This window comes from Paramormyrops kingsleyae, chromosome 14, assembly GCF_048594095.1.
Source record: "Paramormyrops kingsleyae isolate MSU_618 chromosome 14, PKINGS_0.4, whole genome shotgun sequence".
Classification (NCBI taxonomy): Eukaryota; Metazoa; Chordata; class Actinopteri; order Osteoglossiformes; family Mormyridae; genus Paramormyrops; species Paramormyrops kingsleyae.
This window is the reverse complement of record NC_132810.1, coordinates 19,963,912-19,990,382: the sequence shown is the minus strand read 5'-3', so window position 1 is coordinate 19,990,382 and position 26,471 is coordinate 19,963,912. Positions and strand designations below refer to the sequence as shown.

The window sequence follows — 26,471 nt, the reverse complement described above, 5'->3', positions numbered from 1 at the left end:
GAATCTTTAATGGATCTACAGTCTAGGAATTTGATCGATCTGTCTAACGGAAATAAACAAGAAAGCTCCTGATTAAATTAAGCCAGAACCCTGAAGCACTAAAGCTATCTAACTAGTGCCCTGGGATGTGCCAAGGAAAATATCCAATAATAGTTTGGAAAAGGCGCAAAAAGATCCATTCATCCATCCATTTTCTGTTCCTGGTCGTCCAATTCAGGTTCACATAGGGTCCGAAGCCTGTGCCAGAAGCTATGTGCACAAGGCAGGGAATAACCCAGGATGGGGTGCCAACCCATCGCAGGGCACAAGGCAGGTAATAACCCAGGATGGGGTGCCAACCCATCGCAGGGCACAAGGCAGGGGATAACCCAGGATGGGGTGCCAACCCATCGCAGGGCACAAGGCAGGGGATAACCCAGGATGGGGTGCCAACCCATCGCAGGGCACAAGGCAGGGGATAACCCAGGATGGGGTGCCAACCCATCGCAGGGCACAAGGCAGGGGATAACCCAGGATGGGGTGCCAACCCATCGCAGGGCACAAGGCAGGGGATAACCCAGGATGGGGTGCCAACCCATCGCAGGGCACAAGGCAGGGGATAACCCAGGATGGGGTGCCAACCCATCGCAGGGCACAAGGCAGGGGATAACCCAGGATGGGGTGCCAACCCATCGCAGGGCACAAGGCAGGGGATAACCCAGGATGGGGTGCCAACCCATCGCAGGGCACAAGGCAGGGGATAACCCAGGATGGGGTGCCAACCCATCGCAGGGCACAAGGCAGGGGATAACCCAGGATGGGGTGCCAACCCATCGCAGGGCACAAGGCAGGGGATAACCCAGGATGGGGTGCCAACCCATCGCAGGGCACAAGGCAGGGGATAACCCAGGATGGGGTGCCAACCTATCGCAGGGCACACTCACACACCATTCACTCACACATTCACACCTACGGACATCTTGGCATGTAGCGGAAGAAGATGGCCAACAATAATTTAAAAACCATTGGCAAAGCTGAAAACCTGGATACCAGACAGAATGTTCCAAAGGGAAACCATATGTGTGCTACATACAATAACAACAACAATGACAACAACAGTAATAATAATGTACATACTTTGTATATGAGGCACAAGATGGCACGCTGTAGGTATACTCTGTCCAATACAAAGAATTTTAAATTCAATTTACACATAAGAACATAAGAAATTTACAAACGAGAGGAGGCCATTCGGCCCATCAAGCTCGTTTGGGGATAACTTAACTAATAGCTCAGAGTTGTTAAAATCTTATCTAGCTGTGATTTAAAGGAACCCATGGTTTTAGCTTCCGCTACACTAGCAGGAAGACTATTCCATACTCTAACTACACACTGTGTAAAGAAGTGTTTCCTCTAATTCATTTTAAAATGTTCTCCACCTAATTTCCACTTATGGCCACAAGTTCAAGTATGTATGTATTTGGCTGAACAGCATCCAGACCTGTTAGAATCTTATATACCTGGATCATGTCCGCCCTTAGTCTCCTTTGCTCGAGGCTAAACAGATTCAGCTCAGCTAACCTCTCCTCATAAGACATTCCTCTAAGACCAGGAATCATTCTCATAGCCCTTTTCCAAGGCAGCAATGTTCTTCTTAAGGTATGATGAGCAAACCTGCACACAATATTCTAGGTGGGGACTTACCAAGGAATTATATAATCATAGCATCACTTCCCTTGGCTTAAACTCCACACACCTAGAGATATAACCCAACATTCTATTGGCCTTTTTAATTGCTTCCCCACACTGGCAAGAGTGGGACATGGAAGCATCAACATACACACCGAGGTCAGTTTTTAGAGCTCTTTTGGAGTTAAAATATTGGAAGAAACTTTTATTGTCATCCTTAGCCTCTAATGCATTTTTTCTTGCTACAGTCCTCTTAGAGAGTCTAATGTTTTTTAACTCAACCTGTAGACTTAGATACTCCTGCTTTATTTTGAAATCGTTAGTTAATTTCCATTTGTGGAAGAGAGCCCTTTTCCTCCTGACTTTATTCTTAATTTCCTTAGAAAACCACCTTGGTTGTAGTTTCCTAGATTTAGTTTAGGTGGAAACAGGTATGAAGTCCTCTTGCACTTGCAACAATGTGCTTTAATATCTAATATCTAGGAGACACAGCATATAGATTTAGATGATTAAATTATTTGGTTCGGAAGCATCAAACATGTTAACCAAAATCTGGTTTAAGCCATTCATTTGCTTCATGATACATGAAAGTTTGGAAAATATTTTGACAGAACTTAAATGCAGAACCTTGAGAGTTGAGCCTGCTGAAAACTGCTCTGTATGACCTGCTCTGTAAAGAATTTAAAAGATGTGCATCCCAATATTTCCTATTGTGTTGTGAGTCTAGACCAGGGGTGGCCAATCCTATCTTCAAAGGCCAGTATGTATGCAGATTTTTGGGATAACATTTAGGTCAGCTGTTCAAACCCAGGTGTGACGACTCTGCAGCTAATCAGTCCTTTAATTGGTAATCTAATTAGGGAGCTGCAGCGAAAACCCGAAAACCCCCTTCCTGGGTAAGATTGCCCACCCCTGGTCTAGACTAAAATGACTTCTGACGTTATCCTGACTTTCCTGTTACGCTAGAGCACCACCTAGCGAGCAAGACCGCAGCATACAGCAAAAACACATTCACCTGTAATTACCAGCATTATGCTTTAGCGCTTATAGCCGGCTCTGTACTATTTTAAATAACACTGATTTTCTTATTGAAAAAAATTATGACTAGTGTGGGAATGTGGTGCCGTTACACTCTCATCTGCCCTTTACAATGGAAATTTTTGTAAGTCTAAACTAAACATGTCTAAAAATACACCTTATTCTTATTCTGGGGCATTAAATGGTATAATGGTACAACGAGAGCAAAAAAATATGTTAAAAAGGAAACATTGCATGGATTTTTTTGGTAAGATAATGGGGTTAAATGTCGCGTAAAGAGTTTAAGTGATACAGTTAAATGGGGTCGAATGACGGACATCCCCGTGATTTATTGCAGGGCACGTTTAAGATCAGAGGAGCAATGTCGTGTCCTATATCTCCGAAAAATAAAGACATTAATTGTCGTAAACGGAAATAACACTGTCGCACCCTAATTTATTTTCTCCAGCTGATATTTTTTTCCTGAAGCTATAAAGAGGATTTAAGCAATAAATACCATTTCACATGAATGAATGTAAGGAAGCAGGTCTGTGCATGGCTGAATGCATTCCTATTATAACATTTAAAATTCGGCTGAAATGCACATTATAGATTTATTTTCCATTTAAAAATGATTATTTCATAGAAACAAAGTTTAAAGTGTCTAATTCTTGTATGCAATAAAAGGTTACGCAATGTGCAAAATATTGAACAATATACTTGGCGAGTAGAATCTTGATATCATAAAAAACAAACAAGTCTGGAAATGCTTTGTAATGCGCACATTTAGTTGCTAAATCGTATAAATCTTCCTCAGACACTGAAGGTATATATAGGATTCCTAGCCCTATAATTATAATAAAAATACATATCACTAAATGTAGGTGCAAGGTCAATTTCTACGTATTCCCGCAGCTATGCTATATGTATTACATCATGCTATTATATTATAACATACTAATACATGTATACTATTTTATTTAACATTTATATAGCAAATCTTTGTCGCGAAATCATCATATTCATATTAAAATAATTTCATTATAATGTTCTATTGTCATTTCTTTGATTCGATGCTGCTACAGAAAAGTTTTATAGTTACATTGACTAGCAATTATTATTATTTTTTGTAAATCAATGACTTTTGCTCCTCAGCACCTTCTAAAAGTATCTTTTCAGGAATCGACTTCTCTTTTTCGGTATCAAACAACCATATGAAGACGCCCATTAAATCAAGTTTGTTCCTTGTATATGTCAATGTTGTGCCCGCCCTCTCATTCTAGATGGATACTACAATGCTTCAATCAAAGGCTGTGGTGTTTGTGATAGACAACCTCGTAAACCAATGGAAAGACTAACGTACGTCCAAGAACCGATAACAAGGCGTGTCCGTTTGGTTGTCACCCAGAGGTACCTTTTGAAGGCTGTGGCAGTCGTCAGTGTATAAGCGTGGCTGCAATGAAGTCATAATATAATAATATTATAAAAGACGGTAGTAAGACATATGTTAAGCTTTCGGAACAAAAAGGAGTCGTTCTCATCGATTGTATATTTGGGGCATGAAGGGGGCAGAAGAAATCTGAAATGGCTAGCTAGCTAACTCGCTAGCGTAACGTTAGTGGCAGCCATTTTGTCCCGACCGATGAAAGAGCAATCGAAAATAAAACCGGGAGTGCAACCATTGATCGATAGTAAGAAATAAAATCCGTTACACAGCTGGAAGGCGCACCACCTAGTTGTCGTTCTCTAGCTATACTCGTAGCTAGTATTATCCAACTAGGCTCCTAGTCGGCTTGCTGGCATATAGCACGAACGTAAAAAGGCGGTTGAATTGAAAGCGGGCTGTCGGGAGTGTTTCACTGTTCAGTTTTAATCCAGTCACTGTCCAATAACTGTTTCCATTAAATGCCAAATGGCGAAGAAGACCTATGATCTGCTGTTCAAGCTGCTCCTTATCGGGGACTCTGGTGTGGGGAAGACCTGCGTGCTCTTCCGCTTCTCCGACGACGCCTTCAACACCACCTTTATCTCCACTATAGGTAACTCGAACATGCCTAGTCTGTACGAGACCGTCCCTTTTTATTGTAAAGCAAGTTTAAAAAAATCTGTAAGATGCTTGAAGTTGCTGGATTTCGCAGCCTTTGGCTGGATTTCTGCTTCCTATTTTGCCTGGGTGGCTTCGATGGCTGGCTGGCCATTTTGCTAAAGGCTCTCCTTGCTTGTTTTGTATACAGGACTACTGTCTGCGCTGCTTCCTGTTTGGATGGCACTGCTCATATTGGGTTATTTGTCTGGGTTTTGTGTTGAAATGATGTCTTTGCCTGTCTTTCCTACCCGTACAATGGTCTGCCGGGCACGGCAGGGTTATCCGACGTACGCAAGGTACTGTGTCGGTTTGGGTTTCCTTCGCTTTTTAAACTTGCCAGAAAACTAGAGGCTGCAGTTTTTTACTTGTCCGTCTAAGACTGAGAGAGTTTTCTGTCACCGGTCTTAGCCTGATGGGTGGGGGTGGGGGTGGGGTGAGTCTCCGGTATTCGGCGAGGGTTTCGCTTTGCACGGCAGGGGCGGCTGCGAGTCAGACGGCACTTCCGGACAGCAAGTCAGGGGAGCACGGGTTAGAGAATGCTGCTAACCAGCTAGTCAGGAGAGCGTGGGTTAGAGAATGTGGCTAACCAGCAAGTCAGGAGAGCATTGGTTAGGGATCATATAACGTGAGCACAGCTAACCAGCTAGTCAGCATACGCACATTGCTCATCATAGCAAGTCCTTAAATAGGGCAGGTAACCTGGGCTGGACTGTTGACTGCAAAAATTCCATGCAAGGTGTGCCTGTATATATTGACATAACTATTATGGCCGGACTCAGATGAATTGCTTTATTGTCATACCCTCTCTATATAAGTAGCCAGTAGCTGAAGATCACGTTTCCCCTGGACCACATTGTGACATTCAGACAGCAAGTGAGAAAAAGAGGGATTCACAAGGAACTTAATGAACTACTACAGCATCTACTTGTTGTTAATAAAGATACAAATTTAATGAGAAATCACCGTCAATTCCCCCAAGCAGGCATTCTATAAATGTGAAATGCCTTCCCTTAAACACATCATGTAAAATGCATTGTTTATATAATTTGGAAGACATAAATTTGTCAGACTGTCATTGGTGACAGAATTCGGTGTTCTGATGAAATATTTCAAAATGTTTCAGTGTGTGTGTGTGTTAATGTGTGATAGTGTGATTTTCAGTGTAGTGACGACGCTGTACTTGAGAGGCATTGGTTGAATTTCTTGTTACCAGTTTCACTGCATGTGTGTGTGGAAAACACAAATGTTAACTAAGTAAACCCATATGTATTTCCAGGGATTGACTTCAAGATCAAAACAGTTGAATTACAAGGAAAGAAGATAAAACTACAGATATGGTGAGCTGAAACATTTTAAGCAAAAGCTAAACATTTGAGATTTTGTGAAGACTTTTTGGTATTGGGATTTCCCACGTATATATTGTTAATTTTACTGTACATTCTTTTATCTTGCTCTGGGAAAACATTTTTTGGATTCTGTTTGGGTCATTTTATAGTGTGTAGTGTGTTATTGGGTTGTTAATTTCATATGAACCGTTGAAATATCGGTCATCGTGTCATTCAGATGAGGAGCAGTACCTCTGAAGCTGATAGGATTCAATTTCAGGGTTTTGTTGTGGTTTTTTTTTTTTTTTTTTTGAAATTAATACTGTTTTATGTTGTGTCCTTTGTGCAGGGACACGGCAGGACAAGAGCGATTTCACACGATTACAACTTCGTATTACAGAGGAGCTATGGGGATCATGCTAGTCTATGACATCACAAATGCCAAAAGCTTTGAAAACATCAGCAAGTGGTTGCGAAACATAGATGAGGTGAGATATTTTAAGAAGTACAAATGAATCCGTATCTCACCCAAAAGACAATTTGATTAGGATTTTCGGATAAGACTAGGCAGTGTGCAGCAAAGCTGTCATTAACAAAGTCCTAAAAAGCAATCATTTGGCACAGACACAAGCAATCATTTGGCACAGACACAAGCTACTACATTTTTGAGACAACAGAAGATACTGGTTATGCAAAAATGCTGTATATCTATGTGCAACTTTTGAGCTAATTGATATGCGAGTCTGATTAATAGAAATTCTGTTTTGGTTAGCATGCAAATGAAGATGTGGAACGGATGCTGCTAGGCAACAAGTGTGACATTGAAGACAAGCGCGTGGTTCTCAAGTCGAAGGGGGAGCAGGTGAGATGGGAGGGTTTGGCTTGCTGGTTGTTAATGTACTTCAGATGGTCTGTAGCAGGGCTCATCAAATCTGGACCTCGATCCCAAATCCAGGCCGTGTTTTCAGTTCTCCCAGGTAATTACTGATTCTGATTGGCCACAGAGGCTTCACACCTGGCTGACGGGTAAAGGAGGGCTGGAAAATCAGCAGTGCTCGGACCTTGAGGACCATAGATCATATCCCTAGTCTGCAGCATTACACCCCATGGCCATGGTCCCTGACACCTTTACTTTTCTCGCCGCCTCTCTAGATCGCGAAAGAACACGGCATACGCTTTTTCGAGACTAGCGCGAAAGCTAATATCAACATCGAGAAGGCCTTTCTCACGTTAGCAGAAGACATACTTCGAAAGGTGAGTTAAACATTACTGGCAAGCTCTCTGTGTTGTGGAAGTGTGACTTTTTCATTTATGTAACACTTGGCGACCTTCCCCTTATATATAGCATATATGTTTATCTAGTATTTGAAACGTCATTTCGCTTGAACACGAGGGCTATTGATCCCAAACATCCTGGCACGTCTGAAAGCATCACATTGATCCAAAGACCCGGCGCTGCAGTTGTGCTGACTGACGTTCCCTGCTGAAACATTCCCGAAGTAGCTTACTGATCGCCTGTGTCTGTTAGCACGAGCCACTAAGCCTCCCCTTAGTGTAGTACTAAATATGTGCCCCACACAATGGAAAACGTTTGACTCGCCGCACTATGGATCTTTACGGTTTTGCTGTGGAATTAATGAGCTTCTTTTTTTTTTTTTTTGTCATTGCTCTGCAGACGCCTGTTAAAGAACCCAACAGTGAAAATGTAGACATCAGCACCGTGGGAGCAGTTACTGGCTGGAAGGGCAAGTGCTGCAGCTAAGCCTCGTTCATCTTCCCCGTCGCCTTTTTCTTTGTGTCCCTGTCAGATTTCTGGGCACGGAAAAATAAAAAACCCAACTGTAAACTGTTATCTGATTAAACACCCCTACCCCCCTTCTCCCTCTTCTTTTAAAATAAACTTTTTTTTTTTTCCATATCAGCTTACGTTTTACAAAATCGAAAGGTTGAAACATAAAATCTGCACGGTCTGTCGGCCGTCTTTTTCGGGTGGGTTCTGTAGGCAAAACATTGCACAACATTTACTTCAGCGGGAGTGCTTTGGAAAATGGACGCTTGTGCACTTCAACTGACCCTAAATACACTTGTTTTCGGGAAATAATGAAATAAAAACACTTTTAGCATTAACTTTTTTTTGTACAGTAGTGGGATTTATGTTTAACTCTTTGGGCTTTGCAATTATCCGTATATGAGAGTGTCAGGATGGACAGGTAGATTTTTTTGCTTTAACTCTGGCTTGATTTTTTTTTTGTCCTGTGCCTTACATTGGAGTAGGATTGTAACCCACAGAGGGAGAGTCACTTGGGTGGCATATTGAACATGTGTAACTTGACAAGTATTATTTTCCACATACCATAATATAGGAAATAAAAGGAACTGTAGGCAGTTGTTGATTTTTTTTTTTTTGTCCTTGCGCAAGACTGAGAACTATCATTTTTATCACTGGGATTTATTTTACATGTATGGTTTTGGTTTCTTTAGTTATATACTTGCATGTTTTTTTTTGGTTTGGGAAGGGGTGGGGCTGTACAGAAGCTGCTCTTGTGAAGGGGGGTGGGAATAAACCGAACTTGCACAAAGTGACAGATTGAAACACTTTGAATGATTAAAGTTTTGCAAATCCTTTAGAATACATTTGATGTGTGTGGTTTCTGGTGCACACTGGAATGGACAGTACCATTCCTGGTACAGTGCTGGACGTTTATGGGGATGCAGCACTGACGAACTCTTCTTACAGTACCCCCCACCTTCAGGCCTGTCAGTGGTAGCTTCTGCACCCCCAAAAGGAAAGTGCACGTTACGGTCACACTACACATACAGCCACACTCTCTGCTGTGACGGTCCAGGGGTCTGAAGATGTAGTAACCGTGAACTACACATGAATGAATCGTTTCATGCTTTTTTTCAGCTCCCCTGGAACCTTCTAGTATTGTTGAAGTCCAGTGCATTTTTAAATATTAATAAAACAATACAAAGACTGCGCCAGGAACGACATTAGCTCTACAAGACATTCCTGATCTGAATTAAGGTATAAGGAGCACAGATTTCCGGTCTGATGCTGATTAGAAAAACACAAGAAAACCAATGAGGGTTTTTTTGCCCTTTATTTCACATTGTATATTGTTAGACAAGTCATTCATACCTCAGTGCCGATGTGATCGATAGGTCAAATCTCAAACCTTACTGAATGTATCAAAATACTCTGTACCCAGAAGCAGCTGTTATTTTTCTCTGTTTACTAGACTACATAAAAAATGCAGGGGATTCTATGAGACTCTGAACTGACCACAAAAAAATTAATATACATAGTTAGGCATCTCAAGAACCTGGACACCTGATTTTTTTTTTTTTTAAACACTGAATAAGTGTCCTCATGTTACAAGTAATTGACTGATGATTAAAACTAAATCAGTCACTCCTGTTTAATGAGGCAGTAAGAGCACTTGTTGGCAACTTCTTCAGTTACTTGTGGAATTTCTTGCTGGAATCCTTGGCATGATCAAGTAGCAGTTGACATGGAGTGAACTGGTTTCCGTAAACTCCTTCAAACTTCCTCATCTTCTCCACCAACTTGGCCGCCCCAAATGTGTCTATGTAGCGGAAAGGACCTGAAAAGAGATGGAGGCGATAGGAAACTTCATCTAACCCCGTCCCCCCAACTGAAGTAAAAAGGACATTGCACTGCACAAACTGACAATGTATAATACTGATGATACGTTAGCTATGATTTAAAAATGCTAACAACCCTTATGGAAAAAAAAAAAGATGGCGACGATCTCACCTCCAAGGCAGGGGGGGAAGCCCAAGCCAAACACAGCCCCGATGTCTCCCTCCACGGGGTTGCTGAGAATGTCCTCCTGCAGACAGAGCACTGCCTCGTTCACGAAGCGGGACACCAGGCGGTACTGCACGTCACTGTCAGAGGAGCTGCGGGGACAGAACGCGCCAGCGCATGTCACCAATCACGCATTCTCCACACTGACAGGTCAACGAACAGATGGCAAATAAGAAATCTAATTTACACTGCTGCGTTGGGAGCCATTTTGAATTTTTCCACGATGCTTCCGAGCTCGGGATTAACCTCCCTGTGCTTCGTCCCTGCCTGGTAAACATAGCATCCCTTTCCAGATTTGCGGCCTGCAGAAACAAATGAATTAAAAAAAAAAAAAACAAACAAACAGTATACTGGTAGAAGCAGGAAGCAATCAGTTAATAATGGTGATGAGGAAACGCCTTCAAAACGAACATACCCTTGAAGCCCTTGTCCACCATGGTCTTCAGCAGCTCCACATTGCCACCCCCAAATCTCGTGCCAAAAGCCTTGCCCAGGTCCTCGGCCACATGTGCGGCCACGTCGATGCCCACCTCGTCAGCCAGTGTGGCCGCGCCCACCGGAAACCCAAAGCCCGTCGTGAGAGAGTCTAGTTTCTTGGGATCAACACCCTCCTATTGGATAACGGGAGAAAAACAAAATGTGAGGCCCCCAAAAAAAGGGTCACGAAAATCACAGCAAACACGATCCGAAGTCTCCGCACTTCTGGTTTTAAACCCAACCTGAATAGAGGACACACTGACCTGGAGCACTCTTACAGCCTCAGCCAACATGGGAGCCAGACACCGAGTGGTGTAGAATCCAGGCCCGTCCTGTGAATAAGGGGGACAGCAGAAGGTCATCACTGATGGCGGGACACAAGGGGGCCGGGAGACTCGGTGGCGGCAGGGTGGGACGGGGGATGGACACCAGTGCGGTTTCTCACCCCAACAACTATGATGACTTTGCCTTGCTTTAGGCCAACTGCCACTGCCGACGCCGTGGTGTCCTTCGAGGTCTTGTCAGTAGTTATGATCTCCAGCAGCTGCATCTTGTCCACCGGGGAGAAGTAGTGCATCCCTATGACCTGGGGGGAATAAAGGCATTATTGATATAATTAGCGTTAGCATAGCATAGCTGTAATCGAGAAGCACTCATCATAACCATGAAGTCCACATCTCACTCACCTTTTCTGGTCTTCTGCTGGCGGAGGCAATGTCTTTGATGGGGAGAGCGGAGGTGTTGGACGCAAAAACGCAATGAGGTGGAATGACCTAAAACAGGAAACTAACTGTGACGACATCAGCGTAAACAATCGTATCTACTTCGTATACATTAACTGGTAACTGGTCAATCAACCCCCACAGCCCTGAGCAGGATAATCCACTGTAAGATAGATGGATAATATGTGCTGGATGGTCTACCTGAACTGGGAATGTTTACGTATAGACAAACTCTCAACTTGGCTGATTGCTTTTGTTACAACTTCAGGACACTGAAATCCATCCATCTTCCAACTGCTTATTCTGGTCTGGGCTGTGCAAGTTGTAACAACTTCTAAACACGACACATTCAGCGGTTAAGTACAGAACTGCATATTGAGCAATATTCTTGGTTTGATATGTCCTTCATCTGTAAACACTCAGTCTTTAAAATTTCCTCAGTCTAGTGTAGTGGCTCAATGGGAAGATCTCTTGCCTTATCCCCCCCTGGGTTGTGGGTTCGAGTCCCAGCTTGTGTGTGGTGTTTGCACTTTGTCCTTGCATCTGTGTAAGTTCAGACAAATTGGTGTCTTAAATTGCTCTGGGTGCCCCCTGTGATGGACCGGAATGCCGTCCAGTGTGTGCCCCGCTTTGTTTGCTCTGTTTGGTCCCCCCAAGCTTCTCTCAGCACTGGAAAATGCGTCACTGACGATCGATGGCTTTTTTTCTCTCACGGTCACTGTAAAGCATGTTTTGTCTTTTTCAGAGATCTCCGTCTACTCAGTACTCTGATACTCAAGGCTAAATGTTACGGTTTAATATAACAAAGCAAGTTCATTTTCATACAGTCATTTTAAAGCAGGCCTGAACATCAAAACGAACGGCGTTTTCTGCAATGTTCCATACAGCATATCCACAGTATTTTGTTACATATGTTTAAGAATGTCATTCAAATAAACCGGAACTCCCAGCAGAAGGCTGCATAACACAAGGCAACAGGCAAACTTCACAAACCATGGGATTCAAACCATCAGCCGAGGAGGTCTGAAGGCAACAATGCTAGTCAGGGTCACGGGGGCTTGGAACCTAACCCAGGCAGCACAATGCCGGGGTACATCCTGGATAAGAAGCTAGGGGGCGCCCGCGCGCACACACACACACACACACACACAAGAAGCAAACTGGAGTACCCATGTGAAACCCATACAACATTGGGAGAACATGCAAATCTGGAAACTGGGAGTGGGAACTGAACCCCCAACCCCCTTTGAAAGATGACTTACAGCTTCTATCTCCTTCATGACTTGGTGCTTTATGCGAATGTCTTCAAAAACAGCTTCGATGACCATATCCGCGTTTTCAAACCCGCCGTAGTCCAGCTGTCCCTTCAGACTGGACAGTATGGTGTCTCTCTGGAACGTCGTAATGGTTTTCTTCCTCGTTTTGTCATTCAGGCTGTGGAAAAAGTGAGGCGAAATCTCAAGTGGGGTATTCATAATGTCAATAATAAAATCAGCGATAAAAATAAGTGACAATGAATTCTGTCATTGATTTGTTGCGTTTTGTAAGTTTGCTGCGTAAATTGCATATATGACCTCACCACCTAGCAACGTGAACGTTGGTGTGTTAATCCTTGCTCATACTTCACTTTTGCCATCGTAGTCTGTGCATGATTTCTTGTGCAGTCGGCACGTATGTACAGCAACAATATCGCTCCAGACCAACAGAGAACAGATGTGTTGCAAACACAAATACATGTGGTGCAGTAAAATGCGTAAACATTTATGAATTATTCGTTTTTACTGGCTTGAGCGGTATTACAGTAATACACCGTATACTGAAATATGAGCAAGTTAAATATGGTGGAGACGGTAAATCTTTCTTTGGCCATTGTCAACTTTAGACAGTGATTCTCTACACCAGCATGTCTCAACCCGGTCCTGGGGGCCCCCAGAGTCCGCATTTTTGCTCCCTCCCAGTTCCCAGCCAGACGGTCCACATTTTTGCAAAAATACTGTGTAAAGTTGCTGTTACAATTGTGACTTAAGATATCTGGTTTTTTTTGTTGTTTGTTTAAAAAGCATTTGCACTTTTCTTTAAACCGTGTTTTGGCCCAACTAACTGATTAGTTGATCACCTGATCACACGGTTAATCGATTAACAATATAACCATTTTTCTGCAGCCCTCATTGACAAGAAGCCGCCACAGTGTCCTACTCACCCTTTGTAGACCTGCTGTTGGCCTCGATTCAGGCCCTCCTCTGTAGTGTCCTTCAAGATGGTGTAGATGCCTTTGTCCAAAGTCACCTGGGCGATGCCTGCCCCCATTAGACCGGCTCCCAGGATGGCCAGAGTCCTGTCAGGTTTGAACCAGAAGCAGGTCAAAAAACTTCATCTTACAGGAATTCACTGGGTGTTTAAAATACTGCAGTGGTTCAATAATGTTAAAGGTGGTTTGTTTACTTGTAGCATGGCGATTTGATTTCAGCACCAACTATGTTGCTGCTGTGATAGCATTTTTGGTCACATTTGATCCGACGACAGCCTAGATCTTATTATTAGTTCATTTACCATGTGGCCCTGCCCAGCTAAGTAGTCAGAAGATGAATAAATTAATTTTTCCATTATTTGGTCGAATGGATAAACAGGTACAGAATTGAGCACCACTTTGTCTGAACCACCAATACAAAACCAAATCCTTTCAAATTCCTTAACTGTACTACAACGATTTAGCATTTCTTATCCCTCGAAACGAGTACTCTCTTGAGTACTTGTGTGTACTTACTTAACCTCTTTCTCAGGAGTCCCAAACCGATTTTTCTTGCATGCCACTTGGCCGTGATACAGACCAGTCAGAGCTTTGGATTCCGTGGTCATTGCTAATTTGCCAAAATTCTATAACAAAGGGGAAAAAGCGATTCAGAAATTCTACTGCGTCGTGTTTGCACCTATCAATTATATATAATGCTAATGCCTTGATCAAAAAGTAGAGAACTTAAAATGTTAAAGCTTTTAATTTCACTTACTTGTGATTCCAGTAAGTACCCAGCATCCGGTCCTTTGTCTAACCCAGCTTGCACGCACTGAGCAGGAAGAAAAGGACATATCTGATGAATATTGACGGATAAGTTTTCACAAAGTAATCGGTCTTTTGTGATCTGTTCACTTACCTCAATGATTTTTAGAGGGGCAGGATACAGCCCCTTGGTCAGTTTCATAACCTTTTTATTGGCTGCGTTGTAGATCTGCTTGCGTACAAATTCGACTCCCATGATGTAATCTTGTAATTCTTTGAGGAGAGATTATCCAGATGTCAATACTAGCTTGCCAAAACTGAGAACCTCAGTGTGGAGTTTTATATGAAACGACACAAGGGTAAAAGAGAGGATACCCAAAACACTTCGGCTCTTAAAAAAAAAAAATATATATATATTATTTCACCATTCAGAACAATTATAAGGACATGATTATTGAGGGGGGGCTGTAACTGATCCTGGGCTGCACAGGGCACAAGATCAGCATCAGGAAAAAGAAGAAACGCTTCGGTGGTAACAAGTTATGTAAAACTGACGTGTCCATTTCAGCTTTTGTCACAAAATACAATGGATAACATAAAAAATTTAAATAGACCTTAAAATAACAGTCTTCTGTTGGTGTTGCCAATAGGCGTAAACAGACTGGCAATCCCTGGTCCATTTAACTAAACTTCTCGTCAATAATTATTTCTGTGCGATTTTGTTCTGAAAGTGGAGTCACTTACTCTGCATCAGACCCTTAGGCTTGGTGAGCTGGATTTTCTTATTGGCAATCCCTTTAGCAAAGTCGACAGCCACTTCCTCCAGGTACTCCATCGTTCTCTGCTCTGGATCCTTAAGACCAGGACCTGCCAAATAAAAAGCAGGAAGATCGAAAAACACAGGAATAATGAGAAACCTGCTTACATTTGCTGGCAGAATCACATGTAGCTATGGATCTTGTTAAATCAAATGTGTACATCATTAAGAAAAAAAAAGACAAGCATGTAACATCATTGTTTATGGAGAGAAGGACGTTACCCAGTGGATCCACTAGCTGATGTACGAGTCCCATCTTCCTTGCTTTGTCTGCCCGAATGTTTCTTCCAGTCAGCATCATGTCCAAGGCGTTTGGAAGTCCAACCTGTTAATAAAATAACATTAAAATAAACATTAATAAGTAAAGTTACTACTACTGATGCTGCTACTACTACTACTACTACTACTACTACTACTACTACTACTACTACTAATGATAATAATAAAAACAATAGGGATCCAGCAGCTACACTGCTTAGGCCCCTAGTAATAATCATAATAATAATGGCTGTGAAAGGATACACTCTGTTTGAGAGCCTAGAGTCTTTGAGAACGGAAGCCCTCGGGCATTAGATTCTGTTGCCATCACATGACCCGGATTCCAACGGGCACATACCATCTTGGGCAGCCTCTGGGTTCCACCGGCCCCTGGCAGCAGGCCAAGCATGACTTCAGGGGTGCCCAGGATGGTCTTCTTGTTGTTGGTCGCTACCCTGTACTGGCAGGCGAGGGCGAACTGAAAGAAAACCCCAAAATGTTGGATTATTCCCTCGGATAAATCTGACACTATAGGGGTGACAGACACAATATATAAGGAGCCATGAAATGTTACGGATTCCCCCTACAGAGGCTTTATGAAAATTAAAAGACAAAGACAAACAAACCTCCAGGCCCCCACCCAAACATGAGCCATTGATGGCAGCAACAACTGGCTTTTTGGAATTTTCTATTTTGTCGAACATCTTCTGTCCTTCCTGGGAAAGCTTTGTCACATCTTCTGTGGTCTTACAGGCTTCGATCATGCTGTCAAACGACAAAAGTACAGATTGCCAGACTTCTATATGTAATTGCAATTTGTACTCTTACAATCACAGTTTTGAATTCACAAATCAGGGTACAATCATACAGCTACTCATGAGCCTCGAACCTGCAGCTTCCAGGGTAAAATCCATGCCTTTAATCGCTATTTGACAGATGGCTGAATAGTATAAAGTCAGCCCAGTCTCAATGTAGCAATTGTGGTACACACACGAGAAAGCAGTCATCACCATTGTTGAAATGTGCATTGAGTATGACTAACTTGATGTCAGCCCCTGCAATGAAGCAGCCAGGTTTGGAGGAAATTAGGACGGCGCTTTTGATGGCATCGCTGGCCCAGATTTCGTTCATCACCTCAGACATTTCGGCCTGCATCTGGATGGACAGCGTATTGACCTGCATCCCAACAGGCGAGATCACTAAGAGGTTATCAATCAGAAAAACAATCATTACAACACATGACGAAAGATAGGTTTAAACCTATCAGACCCTGAACAAAAGTCTGATGTTAAAATTCAGTTATGCCACATTCACGATTAGTGAGACATACACAGCTTATTAAAGAATAACAAGCAGAAACAGATTTACCACCTTGGAATTAGGGTCATTTATCCGTATGACTGCCACATCATCTTTGACTTCATAGTTGACATGGGTGCGAGCTATATAAAAGCAATACAGAGTCAGCAAGAATGCTGCGAAAAAATTACAACAGCAGGATAACATCTAAACCCTTACCATACAAGACAGATGAACTTGTGATATTCCGGCATCCTTGGCCTGAAACCAACATACAAACAACAAAAGATATAAATTACACACACAAAAAAAATTCAAAATATAATTTATACAGCACTAAACAAATGCAAAATTGTTGAACTGAAATCTCGCTTAGTTAGAGCTAAAGACAAAATATCCTAAGAAAAAAATCATGAATTTCGAATTATAGTACGGAGTTTATATATATATATATATATATATATATATATATATATATATATATATATATATATATATATATATATATAGTGGAGGTAATCATAGATTTCTGAATTGGGGCACCACAGAATGCAATCAGTTCAAATAATATTTGAGTTTCAAAGCCAGACTAACTTCATTTTCGGCTTCAAGTGCAAAGGACAGACTAACCCCATGCCCCCTAAGAATGACTGGAGTGTCAACACACATATGAAGCACCCTTTGGCCGTTTCCCAACAATGTCCCCTTGTGCACCGGAATAGTACGTCAAACCTTTTCCACACACAATACACGTAATGCACCGTGACCTCTGTACAGAGATCTGAAATACCACTTTATGATAGATGAACGTTTAAAAACATACACAACTAGACTGAAATGTTACTGTTGCAGATTTTACTTTATTCCTATCCAGCTTCCCGTAGAGTTTCGTAAGATGCTTAACAACACGAGATTAATGATTTACGAATTGACTTGATTTGGAAAATGATTCATCTTCTGCCACGAAAGCACATTCATGACGCACAAATAAATAAACCAGGTGGGTTTATTCTTTGAATGGAGCATCACAGACAGGAGTTTATGAGCTGATTTAGATACTAAACCAGGTCATGGCAGGCACTCGGGGTCCAGAGCACCATATTAAAACGCATATAACTTTCCTCGCTAACCTAAGTGCTGGGACGCTCCCGTAAAGCTTTCATGGCGTCAGGAAAACCGCTCACTTACCAGCAAGAAGGCAGCGTCTCCTTGAAGTAAGCCTGGAAAGGACACCCAGGGCTCGTATACCTGCCATCTTTGCCTCAGTCGAAAAGGAGTATCGGAGAGCAGAATGAAGTGTCGATGTTTCTATAAGGAGGGAACGCTGTTCACTGAATGTGATAGCGCCACCTAGGTGTGGGGGTGTGAACTGCAGCCCTTCGAACTCTCCCATTACCCTTCATAGGTAAGCTGTTTGCAGACGGTTTAAAAGATTTGCACTCGAACCGGTACATTTTATTTCACTTGGGGCACAGAGATTTGCAGAAGTGCGTGCCCCCGCCGGCCGCGAGGGAATAGCCGGTGTCCCCGGGGGGAAAACTAACCGAGAAGAACAAACAACCACAACAACGGAAGGATTAAAAAGATGTTTTCCTTTGAAACCGATTACTGTTTGGTTGACTGTTCTGCCACAAGATGGCAGAAAAAGCCACCCAACACATAAAACAACTAAAACACATACACAAAATGCAAATTAAACCAGTGGTTCTCAACTTTTTTGCACCGCGACCCAGTTTTTACGATGCCGGTGTTCTGTCGAGTTAGGCTACCGTAGTGCTAATCCATAACCCCTAAAACCTAACCCTAATCCCAAAACGGTGGAACTGCACATGCGCAGAAAGGCCTGATAGCACGTCTCAATAGGTAGCTCAACTCGTCAGAACACCCGGCTCAGTGGCGACCCTGTATTAAGTATAGGTTGCAATTAACGCTATTATCAAGCGTGCAGTGCTTGGCACCTAGTAAGAAAAGTACAAGTTGCGACCGTGAGGAGATTCTGTAAAGTCAATTAAAATCTTACTTAAAATGTTACAAGTTCCGTTAAACTTTGGATGAGAATTTTGTCAAATACAGAAGTATGACGAACTAAATCCAGAGATGCGTTGCTCATCATTTTCCTGAATTCCTCAATCAGTCTGTTGTAACAATTTTCAAGTAACTCAACCATCAAAAGTGTGCTTTGCTCTCTCTCTGCAACTTGCATATGTTCAACATTACATATATTATTGATGTGAAAAAACTACAGATTAATCCGTCACAAATTATTAGTGATTAAGGACATAATAGCAAGTCATACGTGTTGAGAGACTAAGACAACATGGTAGCTAAAATGTCAGTCTTCAAAGAAAGGCCCAAGGTCACTGATATCTCACATCTCTGACCTGTTTTCACTATGGTGAACACGTGCGTGCTGGTCCACGGTAGTGAACACACCACCCACCCCTGTACCTGTAAGGATGGAAATTTTTCAATTTTACACGTGTCTTTGTGGTATCAATAAATGTAAACATCCAGCCATACTTAATATCCCCTAACCTGGAGCCTTGCCAAACTGAAAGTGATATCGTGACTCATTGGTGGAATGCATCTAGGCCTGCAACTTACACCTCTCCTTGACCTTTCGCCATGTCAACAAAAACAACTTCTCACCCCCATACGAGCATAACCTACCAATCTCCGCCTTTCCCAGGATGGTCTCATGAACGTTATCAGTGGAGATCTCATAGACTCCGCTCTGGGTTTCTCGTTTCGTCACTGCCACCACTAGTTTCTCCTGCTTGAGCCTCAGGAGCTTGTCTGTAAGAACCAGACACATCTTACTTAAAAAAGTGAGAACATCTAACCTCCTACATGGTCACAGTCATTTTGGGTGACGGTAATGACACAAATGATCGGTGCTGTTTTAAATTCAGAACATAAAGGTGTAGCTATGCAGTATCAGCTGACAGAAGGTTCTAGAAGGCGACCATGGACCACAGAATTGGGGCGAGGGCACACCTCGGCCTGTGCCTGTAATTCCTACCCCCGTCGTTGCATGGGGATGACTCATCAATTAAAAAAAAAAACCATAAGCCTGCAAAGGGTCCCACTCTGTTACTATTTTAGTGCTTCCTGTAACTGCAGGTGTAGCAAGATACCCTAAATCTGTGGTAGTGATCCTTACACTAAGTTATACTATGCTATTAAAATGACAAATAATGAATCAGGTCAGGTTTGCAAGAACATATAACAATATTTTTAAAATCACGCAAATTTTTGTGTGTTTTTTTAGGGGAAAACCTAGACTATAGGCAAATGCCAAAATGTCAACATAGTTATTAATAAACTAGGCAGCAGAAAACGTGAACCACAACTTCCCTAACCAGAAATGGGCATCTCATGTACTGTACTACTTGCATACCGTCTTATAGCAATCTTATTTAATGTTTTAATTTTTTTGCACTTATATTGGTTTTTTGTTTCACAGTAGTTGTGCACAAAAGGAAATGCTTCATGACTGCAAAATTCTACATGCTATAAATATTGACCATATATATGTTGTACTTAGTGATAATATTTTGACAGTAACATGTATACCAAAAAGATAATACATGGAGGTGATCTGGGTAGGTACTAATAGATCAAAATACCACCACATTATCTATAAAATATATATTATAAAAATTATATAATTTATGCAGTCATTAAGCCATTTCACACATCAGCTGATCTAGACCTTTATTTAACCTTAGTAGATCAAATTAAAACAAAAAGGGGATTTACAGGACTTTCTGAGATATAACTGCCATTTTGGTGGTGAAAGTTTCAAGTGAAATACCACAGAACACTGGACCTACTGCACTTTCTCACTGCCACTGGTTTAAATCCACAACTGCCAACGACACAATGGACCCACATAAAAGAAAATGGACACAGGAGGTCACAGTAAACCAGACCGGTTCCATCACCTGCCACATCCTCCTGTGACAATGACTAACATTAACATATAGCAAACAAACAAACAAACGGACGAAACATGAATGATTTCCAGTGTTTTACTTACAAATTGCAATTACACGTTCATTTGAATACACACACACTGTAAATACACTCCTGTTCAACAGCAGGTCTCGGGGCCTAGCGAGCTACCAACCCAATGGCAGAAAAGGTAAAAATCAAAAATTTTATTTACTTTAACAAAGCAAATGCAGAATTAAAAATATAACTCCTAGCATTGCCTTTCTAAGACTGAATTGGCTAAAAGTTACAAGAATTTCATTGTTCTGTACACACTGCATCTTGCTATAATGCAAGTTATGAATTATCCACTATCTCAAAAATGAATGAGTATATAATAGTAAAAAATGCATCAAATTTGCATTATTTGTATATCACAAATAAGTGGTCAAAATGTTAATGATGCTCCACTGGTTCTCGAAGGGATTGAAATCTATCTTCTTGGCAGAATGTGATGGAACTTTGTCATGCATGAATATCTTTTGCTTTAATGCCAGAGATTTACTTTTGAGCCCTGAAGTCAACTTTACACCTTGGAGAAATCACCAAGAAGCAGGCAGCTCCCCACCAGCCCAAAACATCACACCATCTCCTCCATGCTGGCTTCTCCAGTACCAGGACTTTCGTTTCTGACCTGACCTTTGCTCCATTCTTCAGGTTCATTGGGTTCATTTAGAGCTGCTTGGGGCAGTGGTGGCTTCATGGTTAAGGAAGCGCACTTGTAATTGAAAGATTTCAGGTTCGAATCCCCGACCAGCAAGGCATCACTGAGGTACCCTGAGCAAGGTACCGCCCCCAAGCACTGCTCCCCGGGCGCTGAATTAGCTGCCCCCTGCTATGTCACGAAAGTCACATATGGGTTAAATGCAGAGGACACATGTCGTTGTTGCGCACTGTGTGCTGTGGTGTGTTGACAATGACCACTGATCACCTAATTCTAAATTCTCATTGGTGGATTACAGGTCCAACTTCAAATATTTCTTGGCCCATTTCATGTGTTTTACTTTCTTGCTGCTCTTCAACGGAGGTCGAAAATCTGATCTGCATATCATCCTAGGTGGCTGATTCATTGTTGGCACCATCCTTGTAAAATACCTCTTTGCTGTTGGCTAAAGGCTGTGTCGCCAGCACTCTCTTAATGAGGGAAGATTTACATTGTGAAACAACTTTCATTTTCCCCTTGTATGACCTTTTCCTGGCTGCATTTGAATTTGCCACATGGCCTCTGCAAGCAATTTCATACTCTCTTCACTTCTGCAGACAAATCTACCCTGCATCCCATAATAACAGCTTTGTTATTATTTACACACATGGTTTAGTACTGTGGAACAACATAATTGTGGGAGAAAATGCAACGATGGCAGCAGCTTTTATATTCAGGTGGAGTAACAATGAAATTCTCATGGATGATGCAGATGAGTAACTGTCCTTGCAAAGTAAGACATCATGAAAGAATTCCAACAGGCCATTTGCACAATAGCATAACACAGTGTGTACAACACAATAAAAAGCAATCAAACATAAATATATACATATAACATCTTCTTGGATGATGAAGTAGTCATCCAGGAACAACAGGACATGAATGAATACTGTCATGCTTAGATGAATACTAAATGCATTATATAGCAGAATTAATTTGTAAATTGATTTTTACTGACTAAAACACAGCAGGACATGCCAACACTCTTAAATTCTACAAAAAAGAACCTTTGAAAATCTGTCTTTGATCATCATCTATATCTCTGCTGTACGCTGCTGGTTGACTCAGTATCAACTTATCAATGATCTGTAAGAGGTTGATATGATTACTGGCATGTCGGTTCCCTGAGAAGTCTATGACCTTTCCGCAGCGCCTCCAGAAGGACCTTCAGGTGACCTGCGTCATTTCCTTCGCCCTCCTTCTCAGGTGTGCTTTGCGGATTTTCATAATCCACTTGACGCTGAGCTTGGCGAAATTCGCCACCTTGAAGAGAGCCATGAAGACGCCACAAAGAATTGCAACGCTGTTCCAAGCGTTCGCCGTCACGATCTGTCAAGGAGTTTAGGAGATTTAGCAGGGATGAAATAAAAACAAAATCACATGCTGTTTTCCCATATCAATAAAACAACAAACTGAATGATGACTTACGTCCCTAACTTCCTGGATGAACACGTCACGCCACTCAAAAACAACAAAAAACAGCTGATTGGTCCTCTGAGACTCGGGCCTCTTGTCATTGTACCTTACCACACTGGACTGTAGAGTACAAACAGATTTTTGAGTAAATACCTTTTTAAACAGCAATTACAACAAATCATGATCTATTTCAGTCATCTGGGTTTGTTGAACTACCTATTCTATTAAACAGTTCTAAATTTCGTCTCTTCTAACTTCTGTGAAAACAGTGTTAAATTCTGCTTGGTGTTTCTAAATGGTTACATTTGAAAAGGGAGTGACAAAGTAAGCATGAGAGGGACAGGATGCAACTACAGGATATTTCTTTGTATGCATTTTCCCTTGTAGAGAGGAAGCTGCAGAAAGTCTTAGAGGTTAAAGGTGCACAGCATGTGTCATGTTGTTTAAAGCGATAAATAAAACCAAAATAGCATAAAAACCTATTACGCTTGCAGAAAACACTCAACAGCTTGCATAAAATAGGAAAGGCCTCAACATCAAAATCAAAACTGGGTTCTCCAAGGCGGAAGGCCTTTACCTCTTGCCGGAATTCCACGGACTCCTTCCCTCTCCCGGACGTCCTTATCAAAGACATCTTCACCCAAGTTCGAAAGCCTCCTGAGAAGGTCCACATGGAGTAACTCCTCTCACATTCTTTCATAAACTCTGCTTTATCTGAGCTGGAGACAGTGGACAACATTATCAATTCATACAATAAACAGCAAAAAAAAAAAGAATTTATGACGCCCTTATCTTATTTTATACATTATAGTATATTGTTTGGGTGTTTTATACCTTGCAGTCAAGTCGGCGAATTTGTAGAACAGCATATAAGTGATAGAGCTGAAGTCTTCTTCTGTTTCATTCTGGCTAAACTGCAGGAAAATCAGCTCGCGGTTCCTGATGTCGGTTGGCCCCTGAACCACAGTCACTTCCTTTGGTAAGGAAGAAAGATTGTTATATCGAAAAATCTGATAGCTAATCAATAATGTAAATAAAGAACTCTGTGAATTAGTTTGTGTGTGTCCATTTATCCTTCTTCCAATCATTTATCAGGGCTGCAGGAGGCCTGGGGACAATCCCAAGTCACACAGGGTCCAAGGCTGTGCTACACCCTGGATGGAACGTCTGTGTGTGTATACCAGTGTTTCCTAATCCGGTCCTTGGGGATCCACAGTCGATCCACATCTTTGTTTCCTCCCAGCTCTCTCAGAGTTGGGAGGGAACAAAAACATGGACTGTCTGTGGGTCCCTGAGGACTGGACTGGGAAACACTGGTGTATACTAATATGGAATATAACTGGACAAAATATATACACTGTTAATTCTGTTTAAAAGGAAAAAAAAATAATTCAATAGTTTAGACCTAAAGTGAATTCTGTAAAAAAACAAGACATTTAGGGATCCATCTTGCATTGGTTGCATCAGTCTTTTAAGAGAGACACTGACGTATAAATATGTCAGCCAGCTTTTTTATTTTAAGGCTCGATGTAGATTACCCTGGTCTGGTTGGAGTAAGGGTCCATGTAGGAGACCGATTCTATCACGCAGCCCCCTTCCCCAGGGTTCCCTGGTGATACCAGAGCTGGGATGTGGTCATGGAGATGGTGCTGGCAACTCAGCAATGTAGCCTTCCCCAGATACAGGGCGATACCTTCTCAAAAACAAAAAAAACAACATCCGGTCACTGGTTCGGCGTGTAGCAGGGCAGCTGTGCTGTGTTGGAGGAGAAGCAGCTGGCCAACGACTCATGGGAGTTTTACTTTACTTTAAAGTTCTGAGGGCTAAACGAAAAATGACTGGTTCAGAGAGATAACCAATCAGATTGTAGAGGAGGTGGGTCCAAGCAACTAGAGTAGGTGGACCGAGACATCTGATTGGTTAGTCCTGCCTCCTCTAGTTGCTTGGACCCACCTCCTTTACAATCTGATTAGCTATCTCTCTGAACTAGTTATTTTTCTTTCAGCCCTCAGAAAATTAGCACCCTGTTCACAAGTCAGGAGTTCATCTGCTTCGCTGGAGATGATGACCAGCCGCACGCTCGCACGCCACAAACACCCACCTACAGCATCGTACTCGTCCACTTCTTTGAAAGTTACTGACATCACCGGGTGGCTAAGCTTCTCTCTGAAGTCAGAGATGGTCTGGTATGCGAGGAAGAGTGCCACAGCCGTCAGCAGGACGTATATCAGAATAAGAAGAACAGTAAAGACATTCTTCAGACAGGCCTTGTTGAACCCTATCGAGATGCTCCCTGTGTCGTCCTCCACACCTGAGGATCCACAATACACATTTGTCAAGCATCATTTCTATCACTAGCGTCCACTGAGCTTTCTTACTCTCTCAACTCAGTCCATTTTCACTCTTGTTTCATTGTTGTATCTGCAGCTGTTTGTTGTGTGACACCCACCTGGTAATTCGCTGTCATTGGCATCATCAGTAATCTGGTCGTCCTTGCCATTCTCTTGGCAAACACTTGGACACTGCTGAGCATCATCGCTGAACTGTAATAGAGACACGTTTAAGAATTATAAAAAAATATACATGCAGCATTTATTTGCTTTACTGTACGTGCTCTGGCAACATCTGAGGGGATGTTCTCCAGAACAGTTTGAAAAATGAAGATTACTGTAAAAGTTGAACTTACTAGAACATTAGCTTTCACTAGTTTCAAAAAGCCTGTTGTAACACAACTACACAATAACATTAGAAAAAGGGACATAAATTAAGTTTTTGTGTTGGACGTGGTAGTTATAATAAAAACACTACTACTTCTAATAATAATAATAACAATAATTATCATTATTGTTAATAATAATAATAATAATAATAATGATGATGATGATGATGATGATGATGATGATGATGATTTTATATGATCTCATGCCCGAATCCACTTAATATCCTGTCATAAACAGACCGGAAACATTTTGTAGATGTAGTACAAGTATACGCGTCTTGACGCTCTCTGACTGGAACGTGAATTCCATATCAATAAAATATTATATATTTTCCCTTCCAATTGTAAATCCCTCTATATTTTAAAAACACAGAAGTCTTTACAACATGCGGAATACGTATGAAGTAAGAATTGAAAAGCGCTCTAGGGACGAATCACATGACCACGTATCGGGTGTTAAGACTCCTCCACTTACGAACATTTGTTCATTTTTTGTTCACGTTATTCTTGATACTTTTGATCACTAAAACAACGAAACACAGCTCACCACGTTTAGAACACTGGACAAAAATGCTTTTTAAAACGCTCCGTGGGTTTTCAAAATGTAGGATATAACGTTTTAACAGCTAACAGTCAGGCCACAAAACTTACTTTTTGGTAAGTCCGACAGTTTTCCCTTGTCATCCCGACAATCGGCTGCTTACTATGGACTTTTTAAAGGCACCAGCTTTTTCCTCCTGCTCATTTGATCGCCATTAAAAATGCGTCCCAATGCGTAGAAATAGCTCCATGCGGCAGTTATCAGGGAAGCATACAGTCCGGCAGGGACATTTATTTATTTTTTTTCTTTCTTCTTTCAGTCCGGCAGGGACATTGCACAGCCCGACATGCCAGCCTTGACATCACATCTTCCTTCCAAGTCCGCCTCCTGAACTTCCATACAGATCTGAGTACCTCCAGATTGAAACATTCCTTAAAACAGCCTTTTCGCATTTAACGTGCAGCGACATGCCCGCTGTTTTTGCTTGGGTGCCGTGCACATGCCAGTGACTTTTAAACACATGAACTTATCTTTTGAGAATTATAATACAATACAGACTTTTTAAAATTAAATACAAATACGGGACTGCCCGGAAAA

The 26,471-nt window shown here is 41.9% G+C and overlaps 3 protein-coding genes across 3 annotated transcripts; 1 reads left to right on the top strand and 2 right to left on the bottom strand.

Annotated features, from left to right (window-relative positions):
• The first annotated feature begins 4,063 nt into the window (after nucleotides 1-4,063).
• On the top strand, nucleotides 4,064-8,726 carry LOC111857968 (ras-related protein Rab-10-like). Its single transcript, XM_023839283.2, has 6 exons — nucleotides 4,064-4,724; nucleotides 6,048-6,108; nucleotides 6,446-6,584; nucleotides 6,869-6,958; nucleotides 7,249-7,350; nucleotides 7,772-8,726. The coding sequence occupies exons 1-6, from the start codon at nucleotides 4,598-4,600 to the stop codon at nucleotides 7,856-7,858; spliced, it is 606 nt and encodes a 201-aa protein (XP_023695051.1). The 5' UTR covers nucleotides 4,064-4,597; the 3' UTR covers nucleotides 7,859-8,726.
• A 455-nt stretch (nucleotides 8,727-9,181) lies between these two features.
• Nucleotides 9,182-17,907, bottom strand: LOC111857967 (trifunctional enzyme subunit alpha, mitochondrial-like). Its single transcript, XM_023839282.2, has 20 exons — nucleotides 17,688-17,907; nucleotides 16,719-16,760; nucleotides 16,572-16,642; nucleotides 16,243-16,376; nucleotides 15,827-15,965; nucleotides 15,559-15,678; nucleotides 15,165-15,267; nucleotides 14,870-14,992; nucleotides 14,280-14,398; nucleotides 14,136-14,192; nucleotides 13,895-14,004; nucleotides 13,331-13,465; nucleotides 12,393-12,564; nucleotides 11,095-11,181; nucleotides 10,854-10,994; nucleotides 10,672-10,740; nucleotides 10,347-10,542; nucleotides 10,119-10,233; nucleotides 9,878-10,023; nucleotides 9,182-9,704 (listed from the first exon to the last, which is right to left on the bottom strand). The coding sequence occupies exons 1-20, from the start codon at nucleotides 17,890-17,892 to the stop codon at nucleotides 9,559-9,561; spliced, it is 2,430 nt and encodes an 809-aa protein (XP_023695050.1). The 5' UTR covers nucleotides 17,893-17,907; the 3' UTR covers nucleotides 9,182-9,558.
• A 2,612-nt stretch (nucleotides 17,908-20,519) lies between these two features.
• Nucleotides 20,520-26,448, bottom strand: pacc1 (proton activated chloride channel 1). The gene is made up of 8 exons (XM_023839363.2): nucleotides 25,985-26,448; nucleotides 25,064-25,157; nucleotides 24,716-24,925; nucleotides 24,153-24,307; nucleotides 23,449-23,588; nucleotides 23,192-23,333; nucleotides 22,627-22,734; nucleotides 20,520-22,527 (listed from the first exon to the last, which is right to left on the bottom strand). Exons 1-8 carry the CDS (start codon nucleotides 26,015-26,017, stop codon nucleotides 22,366-22,368), a joined length of 1,044 nt encoding a protein of 347 aa, XP_023695131.1. The 5' UTR covers nucleotides 26,018-26,448; the 3' UTR covers nucleotides 20,520-22,365.
• Nucleotides 26,449-26,471: the final 23 nt, after the last annotated feature.